Genomic DNA, 12885 nt, shown 5'->3' with positions numbered 1-12885 from the left:
TAGTAACTGTAAAGTTCTCTGAATTTACAATAAAATTTAAAAATAGCCTTTGCTTTGGAAATGCATCTGTTCCTTTAAAGAGGACAAAGGTACCACTGCCCTGGGCTTCCAGTGACGTCATGTGGGGAAATCCCGGCCTCGATTCTAAGGTATCTGTAATGAGGTGTGCTGCACAGGTGAAAAGTAAAGATAGAAAGGAAAGAGCAATATAAAGAACCAATGTGCAAAATCTAAGAAAGCTTCTTGCTTTCAGGATTTTTGTTTTTTTCCTTGGAAGGTCACAAAGAGCATGTAGGCTTTGCTAGGAGTTATTCGCTGAGTTTTAAAATCCCTTTGTCTATATGTATTTCAAATCTAACATACTGAAAACCTAGTTTAAGGTGATAAACTTTCATCAATATAAAGTAAAATGTACAATTACAAGCACATTTTCAATTCTTGGATAGAGTGCTAAAGCTCTATTTCTAGAATTGGTGAGTTCTGTTCTCTATTTCCATGTATAAAAGATCTCACAGTCTTGGGGAAACACTTTTTTAAAAAAATGAAATACAACAAATAAGGTATGCTGCCGATTCCTGGGGGAGAAGTTTCCCAGAGTCTTTGAATTTCCTCCTATCTTCCTTCTTTACAAGATTTCTAAGACCAAGTCCTTTACTACAGTCTCTCAAACAAGGTAAAAAAGAAAAATACCCCCTAGATATATTCCTTAGATTTTCTATTATGCTTCTCAAGTTCCCAGTAGCTTCTGAAGTAAACCTAAGATGAATCTGGAGTTATTTTTTATTATGTTTTAATTTTAGTTCCTCTTTAAGGTCTAAGATGAAATAGAGGATCATAACTGCTATGCTTGAGGATGCATTTCATGGCACAATTCATACATGACCTGTGCAAGGTCAGTCATGGAAAAAGGACTGACATGATAGATGACAAGTGGAATCCAGCTTTCAGCCTGGGAGGACTTTAGGGAAACCTATTTAAGCTTGCTCTACTAGTATTTAGTGCAAAATGGCAAAAACATTTCTGTTTAAGCAGTACCTATTTGATGTATTTTGTACAGGGATCTCACTCTGGCTTGGCTAGTGTCATTTAGAGATATAGGAGAAATTATTGCTCAAATCACTGATCATTAAGGGTCATTTTTTGTCACATTGTGAGCCTTGGTGATTGTTGAAAGACAGCCTAAACATCGCCCACAGGATCCCGGGTTCTAGCCACATCACGTTTTTTTACACCTCGAATCCTTTCATTTCACTCTGGCCCCTCGCACCTCCCTGCTGCCACCATTTAAAACATAACTCTCCTGCAAATCCTTGATACCCCCAAGTCAGGTTGGTTATTTCCTTCTCTGTGTACTCATAGAGCTTTGTACCTACCTCTACTAGAGCACTGATCAGATTATATTATAATTATTTGTCTGTTGTCTCCACAACTAAATATGAAGGCTTGTACATTTACCCCGGACTGGCTGTGTGCTGGGCACTGTTCTAAGCACTTCAGATACGTCAGCTCTTTCATGTACATCACAACCCTTTGAGGTAGACATTAGCATTACCTCCACTTTACAAATGAGGAAACTGAGGCACCAGGAAGGAAGTCATTTTCCCACAGACACATAACTAGTGAGCGTGGGAGGTTGAACTCAGGCAGCCTGGCTTCAGAGTCTGAGCTTCTTCTATTATTCCTTGTGTTTGCCTAAGGGACTAAGGGAGGTGGTTCATAAACATTAAACAAATAAAAAGAATGATCATTCTGATTTCTCCATAGTTTCCTAAGCTTAAATTTAGAAACACATTTTCTTTGTCCTAAAATTGCTTTCACCTTCTCCCTGGACTGTGGATGAGTTCACTTGTCCAGAGAAAACTCGCGCAGACTGGGGACGAAAAAACAGTTGGGAGGGAGCAGGCCTGGGGTTTGCTGGCTCTGCCGTGTCCATGTCTTAAGTCCTCAGCACCTCCCTCAGGTCCTGCATCCGTGACACCTACAACAGCCGCTCCCCATAGCTGCTTTGAGATGTACTGTGTACACCGAGTGACATGAGATGCTTCGGAATAGAAATACCATTAACAAGAAAAACACGAGTCATTCTTTATAAACTGACCTGACTTGAGGAAGACACTTTCACTCTGGGGACATTTCAGATAGAGAAGGTTTTCATTGTTGTTGTTTGTTTAGTACCCAAATCATTAGAAACTGGATGCGTTTATTTTTCCTCTTAATGTTTAAATTGCTACCTCTTTCGTGTTGTGTGAAAATCCGGGTTGTGGGAGAATCAGGCACTCCTGCAGGAACAGTGGTTCCCAGGAGCTGTGGAAGGCGATTCTGGGGCCCCACCCAGGAGGTGCTGGCCCACCTGAGGCAGGGCCCGGGCAGGCGGTCCTCTTTCTGAGAAATGCTGGTATTGTCTCGCTGTTGATAATACATACTTTCTCCTCATTGGGTTATCGTCTTTATTCCATCTCAGTACTCCCCTCCAAAAGGAGCTAATTTTAAAGTGTCAGATTCAAATTGGCCCTGGTGGACAGAGCTAATCATTTCAACCCGGGTCCTTTACAAATTTAGGTGCTTGCATCACCTCCGCAGTTCCACTTCAGCGCCCCCTCGCTGCACTCTACACCACAGCCAAGAACGCGTTTTCTTATGCTGGAAATCAGTGATGTCATTCCCCCCAAAAGCCCTTGCCCTCTGCAGACCCTGCACCTCCTCCCTCTCCTAATCACACTGGCCTGCTCACACTGGGCTGTCTCTGACAGAAGCCTTCCCTGGCGTCCTCATCAAAATCACTGCTCCCAGCCCAAGGTCTGGGTGCTCCCTTTTCCCTCACAGCACATCACAGTCTCATAAGGCAGGATTATTGGATTTAAGTCTGTATCACCACTTCACCCTAAGCCCCACGAGACCAGCACTGAGGCTGCCCATCACCATGCCCTGCCCTGTGCAAGGCCCGCGAGAGGCAGTGCTCCAGGAGGCGATGGAAACGGACTCTGTAGCCAAAGCCTTCCGATCCAAATCCCAGCCCTGCTACTTAGCACCTGTGTGACCTTAGGCAGGTTACTCAACTTCTCTGGGCCTCTGTTTTCTCCATAAAAGGTCTACCTTAGAGGCTTGTGTGAGAATTAAACAAGAGAATGCACAGAAGTGCTATAGAACAGTGTTTGGCATGCAGAAGGATTTTAAAAAGTAAGCACTCAGTATATTTTTGTTAAATAAGTAAAACATAATAGAGTTTTGCCCTAGCTGGTTTGGCTCAGTGGGATAGAGCTTTGGCCTGTGGAAGGGTGCCGGTTCTATTCCAGTCAAGGGCACATGCCCGGGTTGTGGGCTTGATCCCCAGGAGGGGGCGTGCAGGAGACAGCCAATCAATGATTCTCTCTCATCATTGATGTTTCTATCTCTCTCGCCCTGTCCCTTCCTCTCTGAAATCAATAAAAATATATTAAAAACATAATGGAGTTTTTCGTTGTGCCCTCTCTCCTCACCACTGCCCAGTGGAAGCATCCGTCCAGTCGAGTTCTCCCTGCAGTCTGTGCCCTGAAGGAGCTCCTCCCCTTCTGCCCGAGGAGTCCGAAGACTCCACTCTCCCGGCCGCATGATTAGCTCCAGCTTTGATGCTTTCATCACATCACTTCCTAGAAATGTGTGCTCATGAACCACACCACCCCTCTTCCTTCCTTCAAGTATTTCCTGAAATGTGACCTCCTCCGTGGAACCTTCTTCAAGAGGAACTGAGCTCATCATTCTATCTGTTTCCAACAAATAAGTTAAAGGTTGTTGTTTGAGGTTCCAAAGCTATAAATTGTCTGAACTTTCCACTGGACAAATGGTCTCACCGTCTCGGGGCAGGCTGGGCTTCTCCTCTGCCTGCACTTAAGAATGAGAGTCTAAGAGGGCAAAGGGTTTGTTTAACCCGCCCGGTACGCATTTAGCACAGTGCCAACCGGCATGGATGCTGAGTAAATGATTGGATGACGATTTAATTAATGACTTTGTCCATGCCAGGAATAAAACCCTGAACCCTTAAATCTGTTTCCCCTGTGTTACAATATGTTCTGATGCTGAGTCTGTTATGAAACTGGTTTTCTGCATTTACTTTCACAAAAGAACAAATACAAAAGAAGAGAGAAATTACATGAAAATGTCAAATTAATAAAATTACTTTCTACATCGAGTCAAAAATATCTTTAGAACATGGTATTAAAAGGTGCCTCATAAAAATAAAACAAAACAAAATAAAGTTTAATTGCATATGCTTGAAGAGTTATTTTGTAATTCTGAAATGGATAACCAAAACATGTCAATACTCGATTTTAAAGTACTTGTTGTATTCGGTGCATGTGCCATTATGGAGAACTTACACTCAGAGCAGAAAGATTTGTAGCAAAGCATATGACCTTCTTCCCACTACAATGACCATCCCCTAATTAGGCAATGCATCTGATAGTCATTAACAGGAATGAGATAATGAATCACTTTCTCTCTTCTTTGTTAATTTGCTGTAACCAAGCGGCTAATGGATGTCAGAGCTGAGTGATTGCACTGATTATAGTGATTTATAGTTGCAACAAAACAATTTAAAACCGTTCTGATTATTCATGTTTAAGATGCTTTATGTTTTGTTTACTAAATGTTTTATGTCCCCCTTCCTCCTACCCCGAAAGTGCTGTCTCCCTCCTACCCTGGCACTTTCCACAAAAAGACCTGCTCCTAGAAAACCTGGAAGTTGGGGGCTTTTTTTTTTTTACTGTTTAAAGCCATTTCATTTTGTTTACATACATCGCTCTCTATATATAGATATATAAAGTGTACACAATAGGAAAGAAAAGCCTTAGGGCTGGAGAGAAAACTTCAGTGGTGCCTCGTTCAAAAGAAGACAGAAATAAGAGGAAATAAGGCAGACTTCAAGCTACTTACCTTGGGGCTTCCAGTCCCTTCCGCACCCTCCACAGACACATCAGTGGCCAGAATCTCGGCTTTGATGGTATCCAGAGCCCTGAGAATCCAGCTGTGCTGCCGTTTGATTTGCCTCTGCAGCTCCTTCCACTGACTCGCAATCATCCGCAGCATGTCCTTTAGTCCTTCTCCAAAGGAAGGGGAGAGCACAAGTCACGGACTTGACTGCACTTGTACCCTATTCTTCTTTATTTAGTAAATTAGGTGGTTTAACAATAAACGTCATTTTTAATGACCATTACCCTCACCTGCCATATTAGCATTTGTCACTCAGAATAGAGACTGGGAATTTTTGACTTGACATAAGGCATAAGGACACAAAAACTGTAATACCATATTGATTCATGGTTTGGGATTGACTGGGATTCAGTACATTGACTAAAAAATTGCATGTGGAAGAAAAATCACAATATATAACAATTATTAACTATAGCTTCACATTCCTAATAAAAGGTCCTGAGTGTATCTGTGTGGAGATGTAATAATGATCAGAAAGATATATGGAAATAGGTAAAGTTAATTCGATGAGAAATACAGTAAATGGGCCAGAATTAAGAAAGCAGTCTTTAGCATTAGCACATCCGATTAATGCTGCTCTTTTCTTATTTAGCTGTGGTAAGCTCAAAGCCAGAGCCAAATTGTAATTCATCCTGTCTTATGGTCTTTTACTACCAGGATAAGTACAACCAAATGACAAAACTATTTTTTATTTATAATCTGTTCCTCATGAATACATTAAAACCGGGGTAAGAATTGGTATAAGGCCAAAACTCTGCTAATACAATGACCAACAAGGAACATGCAAGACGTTCCTGTGTGTGAATTGGCAGGGAAATAATCAGATATCTCTAGCCTGCCAGCTTTGTATCTGTAATGATATCTATGAGTATCTCAGTGCATATGCATCATAACTAAATGCACAATTCTCATTCATTATCTTAAAGTTATTTCCAGAGCACCTACATCAAAAAGCATGTGAATGTGAAGTTTTCAGGAATGTGATTTCAACTGAAACTCAGGCGAACAGCGAGCCCAAAATACAATGAACAGACCATTTGGAGGCAGTATTTCATCTTGTAAGTATCACCGCATTGTGTGCAGTATATGAAACATTTATAAATCCTGAAGGTCAATCTGATAATGTAAATATTAATAATACATAAGGAGGTGAATATATGCAGTAATTTACAGCAATGCTTCTTCATTCTTAATAGTCCGGAGACATAAAGACTTGCCATATTTCAGGAGGATTTACCTGCTTTGTGAGATGCAATGAGCTCGAGAAGCTGGTGTCCTTCCTCCTCCACAGCTTCCTTGAGAGCACAATGACTGTCTACATTCAACTTAAAACTCTGTAAGGACAGAGATGAGCATCAGATCTTGGCAGGGCAGTTTACATGAAACATCCCTACATAATGACTTGCTGCTTTTTATCAGCAACTACAGAGTCCAAGTTACTCAATAGACAAACTAATTTGCAATACTAAAAGCTATTGATATTTGGGACCTGGGCTCAGACTGTTTCCATTAGATTAGCAGAGTGCATCTGTTTGGAAACAGCTGACAAATCTAGAAGTTCATTGGGTCTTTACGAAAAGTCACATCCCATAGGCTATATCAAGGGTGGCAGTATTCTACAAAATACACTGAATTCCTACTAGCACATATGAATTCCTTTTTTCACTTATTACAAATGTTAGTAATAGCACTACTTATGAAACCATAAAAATTTGGCAGCATAAATTTATTAGCCTTCTGTGCACATATATAACTCCATTAATATAGTAGATATTCAGCTCTGTTTCTCAGATATCATGCAAACCATAGAGTATGGGGGTGGGTTTGGGTGCTACAGTGAGGAGTAGAACGCTTTTCATATCTTTGATTTTTAAATGTTTATTTCTTACAATGTGATACTGCTTTATAAATGAATAAATCAGGTATATCAGGGGCATGATAGTCATCCAAACAAGAAAACCTGATGTCATGGCTGAATTCCAACTCAGAGCCACTTCGTTCAGGAAGCCTTCCCTAACCCTTACACGGAGATAATTACCCCCTCTCTCTGTTACCTCTGCTCTTTATACCTGCTTCTATTGTAGACTTTATCAGACTGCATTCTGTTTTATTTCTGTACTTGGCTACCAAATTATAAGCAATTTGAAATACTTGCCAGTTTCACATTTATCTCCAACTCATGTCACATATGAAATGTTTGATAAATGTTTGAGGGAATAATGGGTATCTGTTGACCTGGGTGAGTAGCACTCTGTGAAGGTGAAAGTTTCCATTGCAATATTTCGAGAAACACAGATGGTTTTCCAAATATTTTTCCATCTCTGGAACGTTATAAGAGGTTCCAACCACAGGAGGTCCAATAGAGAGTAATTATAGTAACCAATCTGTTCAACCAATGGTTAGTCTTCAGGATAAAAATGTACTCCTTCACTTGACTAATTGGAATGAGCGGGGATTCTGAAATATTGCATGCCAAATTTTGGCTTCTCTGTGATAGGGCTCCAAATTATACAACATATTTTGCTCCCACTAAACACTGAGCCATAGCTGTGTGCATTGCACCGAACTTAGTATTAAGAATATTTGCAGAAGTTCAAGATGGTACAGTCCCAGTTGGAATAAAATTTGGACAAAAGAGGTTAAACAACCATAAATTGTGAAATTGGGTATTCATTCATTTATAAACTATGTATTGCTCCTATTCTTTATACCGTGGCGGCGAGTAATAGCAATTGAGCAGATATAAAACATGGCCTCTGGCATCAAAGGGCACCTGCCGTGTTACAGGAGAAGGATGTGTAGTGGTGAATCTGGGCTCTCCTGTTTTTAGTGGGAAAAGAGGGTCTTTTCAAAGCTCAGAAGAAAAAGAGCATCAAAAATCAACCCTAACCGGTTTGGCTCAGTGGATAGAGCGTCATCCTGCGGACTGAAGGGTCCCAGATTCTATTCTGGTCAAGGGCATGTACCTTGGTTGCGGGCACATCCCCAGTGGGGGGATGTGCAAGAGGCAGCTGATCAATGTTTCTCTCTCATGAATTTTTCTAACTCTTTATCCCTCTCCCTTCCTCTCTGTAAAATCAATAAAATATATTTTTTTAAAAAATCAAAAGAAATTGCACATGAAGGAGATAGGGCCAGGTAGATCAGGCCTTGAAGTATAAAAATAAAAATTTTGGCTAAAATAAAACTGACTCAAAAATTCATCTGACTAGAGGCATCAGAAATAGCAAAGTTTCAGACAAATATGACAGAAAGAGACAATTTTGGGTTTCCCCAAGGGTTGTTCACTATTTCTTGTATTTTCCTCTTTCAGTTACAGGTACTTGGTTGAAGAAAATAAAGTATGGCAATGTATGGGGAGCCTTATGCTTCTGGTCAATCCATAGCATATAATACCTATGAAAAATGAAGTATCTATTGTTTTATCACTAAAGCATGGCTGCATTTACTTTTTGTCCCTGCAGTGGAAAGACCCAACTCTGAAGAAAGGCCATGCAGAATGAGGTGCACGTGCATCTCAGGGAGAAGGGACAGGAAAAAGAAAAACCCTGGAGACCCACTCCATAGTGCCAAAATCTAGGAAGAAACCTATTCTACATATTTCCTCATGACTGTAAAGTTAGCTCGTGCTGGTGATCATGAGCTTGGGAAGGGGTGTGTCAGGCCCTTGTCTCAGAGGAGAACAGAACATAAGGACCTGTGAGATGGTTGGATAATTTTACATAATCCAGGCCAAGAGTATAGACTATTTGCAGCTGGATCTGATTCTGCCTCAAGATCATATGGAAGTGCTTGATTAAGAAATTGGAAAAGATGAGGTATTCATTATTAGAAAAAGATAAGCTGATAAGCTTGATGCTGTAGAAAAGAACCATTTAATATAACTATTACCCAAATGGTACAATATTGCTTGATTTTCAGGTGCACCCATTAACTATTAATGTTATCAGCTAAGGAATTCACAATGGGCCTCTGAGAAGGCAGCCTAGCAGGCACATTAACAAAATTGTCAATGAAATTTCTGGCAGCTAAAGGATTCTATGATAAGCTCTCCCTATTCTACCCCCACCTCTTCCCTAGGGAAGGAAGCTTAGACAAAAGGGTTTTCTTTTTATTTGCCTTGAACTTGACACTTGGACATATTTCCATTCTTGTGCTTCTAACACATTTCCTCATCGATGCCTCATGGCATATAGTCCCTCTGAAACACCCGTAGCACTCCCCGAGAATGCAGGCCATCTTCTGGAGATTTAATTTACAGCAACAACATTGCCGTAGACAGAAACCACAGACCTATGTCACTGATGATGTGAAATTCCATAAATATGAGTAAACTGGGTCCTGTGGGACACCACATCTTTTTTGGTATCTTTACAGCAGCATGTAAGTGAATGTCTAGAAGAGAATGATAAGGAGATGGAAAATACAGTGACTGAGACAAAGGACTAGATTATCAACAAGATGGCCCATCTGTGGTTGACCAATGGATATTTCCATGACTGCAGCCTAGCCTCGCTAGCTTGTCCAGATCTGGCTACTTACTCCTTGGCAGGATCCAAATTGTGGTAGGCATACTGATGGTACTTGGATCATGATCAAACCTTACAAAGCAGATAAATCCTATTCCATTCAAATCTCTGCAGAGCCCAGTTTATGGAAGGGTGGAGGTCATGTGGAGATGAAATGAAACCAAGGACATGCATGTCTTGATGGACAAAACTATGACAAATGTGAAGAATAATTCTCATGAGGGATCATAACAGATACGGATATCCTGGCACAGGAAGTAGTGGGGCTGAGCATAATCACATTCAGAGGCTTAAAGATTCAAAGTGGTCCAGTCTTAGCAGCGTCATATCACAAACACAGACTTTCAGCCATCCTCATGGAACACTGCTAGTATCTGCTGGCTCCATTGAGGTCCCTGTGCTTTATAATGTTTGTGAACAGAAAGGCTAAAAAGAGTTATTGAGGCTTCTTAAGCTTTTTATTTAAAAAAAGCATGGATTAATACCATAGCTATTTTGTGAGCAGTCTCTGCCAGGCCTATAGATACAAAGTTAATACAAAACCTTGGTACATGCAGCCTGTAGTCTGTTGGGTAAAATAAGAGAGCAAGTAGCCTCATAGGACCCAGCAAAGAGTAAATGTGTCCTTAGAGTTTGGTGTATAATAGAGAGCGGTGGGGCCTTAAGCAAACTGAACAATGATATGCCCTGCCTAATGAGATTTAATTTTTTTTTTTAAATTAAAGCATGATGCTGGCCAAGTAAAAACAGGACTGTGGGCTACATGTGAGTGTGGTAAGTGCTGGGCAGGTGCTGTGGGAGCCCATTGGCATGCAGGCCCGGAGGCGGCCTTCGGTGTAGCAGGAGTCAGGGGCCACCAGCAGCTCAGTGCGACTGGGACAGGTGCAAGCAGGGCAGGTGGAGCTGCGGCTACTCAACTCAAAGAGCCATGAAGGAAGCAGTATGGGTGAGTGACTGATGCAGGTCTGTATTCTAGAAAAATCTCTCCGTGTAGAGTTAGAGTTGATTTTTAAAGGCAGACTGGAGACAAGGAGGCCGGTTAGGAGAGTGCTATGGTAATATAGGCCAGATGTTTCTGCACGCTCATATTTTTTTTTAATTAAAAAAAGATATGCTTTCTCTTCTAAATGAATGGAAGAAGGAAAAATGGAGACAATCTTTTGTCTTTTTAAGCTTTCTTCAGTGCATGAGAGCAGCATGTGCCAGATCTTAGCTCTTTGGCTGTTCTGATGATAAATACCAGAGGTTATTAGTCAGGAGTCTCCAAAAGTGAAAGACATATTGAACTGATGAACTTTTACTCCCACTGTCATTTTACAGAGACAGTATATATGCTGATGAATAAGGCACTTGATGACACTTCTTCTTCGCACAAAAGATTTTTACTACCCCAGGAAAATGAAAACTTGCTTTTTTACATGGGGGGGGGAGGAAGAATGTATGTTTGATCAGAAAAGCACAGGATTGAAGTCACCTGCTACCTGTCTCAGGCCACCTCCGCGGAGACTCCCCTCTGAGCTGCGCCCTGCACCCTCCTGCATTCCCAGGGGCTCCGGATGGGAAAGGAAGTCATGAACCCAGGTCCCCATGCCACACCTGGCAGTCTCTCCCTCCTCTCCCCAATGCCATCTGTAGAGGATGGTCAGAGGGTACTCAAAATATGAAATGCCACCTTACAAATGCCATATGTGCCAGGAATTGAAAGATTTTTTATTAGTAAAGATTTCTTTGTTTACTAAAACTTGATAAGACATATAGCCATTAAAATGCAGACTATAAAAGCACATGAGAAATACATAGAATATATTAAAAGCCAAAAAAATGAAGTCTCAGTTGTATCTCTGATAAAATTATAGCTATGCAAATGAATGGTCCCAGTGTGTTAAAAAAAAAAAAAAAGAAAACTGTAGGGAAATACAACAAAATGTTAACTTTAATTGTGCATGGTAGGCTTGGAGTTAACAAAGTCTGGTCTGATGGAGTGAGTTCTCAGTGCTTTAACTTTCTGAAACATAAAATGAAAAGAATACTGTCTACCTCCCAGGTTGTTGTAAGAATTAGAGACAATGATTGTAAAGCATTAAGCAGTGCCTGGCAATGAGTTGGCCTAAACAAAAATCATTACGAACTTTTCAATTCATTTTCTCCATTTTCCAAATGTTCTATGTAGCATATGGGACTACATGGCATTTTTAGGTGACAAGTAACACTTATGGTGGAGGCTCCCTGAACTCCCCAATGCGGATACAAGGTCCTCTTTGGCTCTGTGGCACTGCCCAGCTCCGGGGCCTGCCCACAGGAGGCGCCCAAACATGGAAGCTATTATCGGAGATTTAGGGGAGAGGCAGCACGGACTGAGATGCTGATGATCGGGGTCTTCCTTTTGCTTTAAGTGTGTGCCCTGGACGCATCCTCTAGCCTTTCTAGGCTTCTGTTTCCTCACCTACAACCCAGGCATTTGGACTCAATCTTTAGCAGTCCTTGGATGCTTTGATTTTCTCTTAAGCCAGGCAATTAAGGATAGGTGGCTTGGGAAAATTTTTATTTATTCTGAACCAGAAAATTTTCAAAGGAAGAATAATCCCAAAGGCCATCTCACCATTCATCTACCCCAGGGCAGCTCTGTCTCTCAACAATCCCAGGCAGATGTGTTCATTCTATTTTTAACTATCTCCACATAAGTGTTTTCTGACTTCTCATCCTAAATCCACAACATTTCTCCCCAGGAATGTAAGAGCTCTGTGAAGAGCAGTATGAGCTTCCCTCTGCTTCTGATTCTTTTGCCAAGTCATCTCTCCAGCGTAGGAGTTGGAAGTCAGAAGCAGTGTAAGACTATACCAACAAAATCCACACATCTGATCAATCAATCACCAAGCCCTGCCAATGTATCTCTCCATTCTCGCCCCTCCATACTGACTAACATTGCCACAGATTTAGAACCTCATCCCTTGCCAGGTTGACTTTGGCAGCCTCAAGTCATGACCCCTCAAACTACATTTACTCCTTATTTGTGACAAGCCTATGACAGTACAGATATTGTCCTTGGTTGGCAGAATGTAGCATGAACATGATAAATACAGTCCCTGGCCTCACAGGACTCACAGGCCAATGGGTAGGTGAGGGGTGTTCATTTTATAAACAGGGAGTTCCAGTGGACTGTGTCAAGGGGCTACGGCATGGTGCAGGGCGATGGTGACAAGCATGGGCTCTGGAGATGGAGAGCCTGGATTCAAATCCTGGCTCCTCCATCACCCATTGTGCAACTTTGAGAAACTGCTGAATATTCAGTTTTTTCCTCTATAGAAGGGGGAAATGCTAGTATCAGCTTCATAGGGCTGCTGTGAGGATGAATGCCTTGATATTTGTAGAACAGTCTGTCATATCGTAATAG

General features: G+C 41.4%; 1 protein-coding gene across 3 annotated transcripts in view; it reads right to left on the bottom strand.

Annotated features, from left to right (window-relative positions):
* Positions 1 to 12885, bottom strand: part of AKAP6 (A-kinase anchoring protein 6) — a 487918-nt gene that overhangs the window by 220462 nt on the left and 254571 nt on the right. For 2 of the 3 annotated variants that reach the window (XM_070427710.1, XM_070427721.1), the window contains exons 6-7: positions 6203 to 6299; positions 4909 to 5075 (exon numbers count right to left, since the gene is read on the bottom strand). In XM_070427710.1, coding sequence (XP_070283811.1) covers positions 4909 to 5075; positions 6203 to 6299 — 264 coding nt within the window. The remainder of the gene's footprint in view (positions 1 to 4908; positions 5076 to 6202; positions 6300 to 12885) is intronic. The other variant, XM_070427731.1, reaches the window with a different exon arrangement.

This window comes from Myotis yumanensis, unplaced genomic scaffold, assembly GCF_028538775.1.
Source record: "Myotis yumanensis isolate MYYU_CA2020_CCGP unplaced genomic scaffold, mMyoYum1.0.hap1 SCAF_1, whole genome shotgun sequence".
Classification (NCBI taxonomy): domain Eukaryota; kingdom Metazoa; phylum Chordata; class Mammalia; order Chiroptera; family Vespertilionidae; genus Myotis; species Myotis yumanensis.
This window is presented reverse-complemented; position numbering and strand designations above follow the sequence as displayed.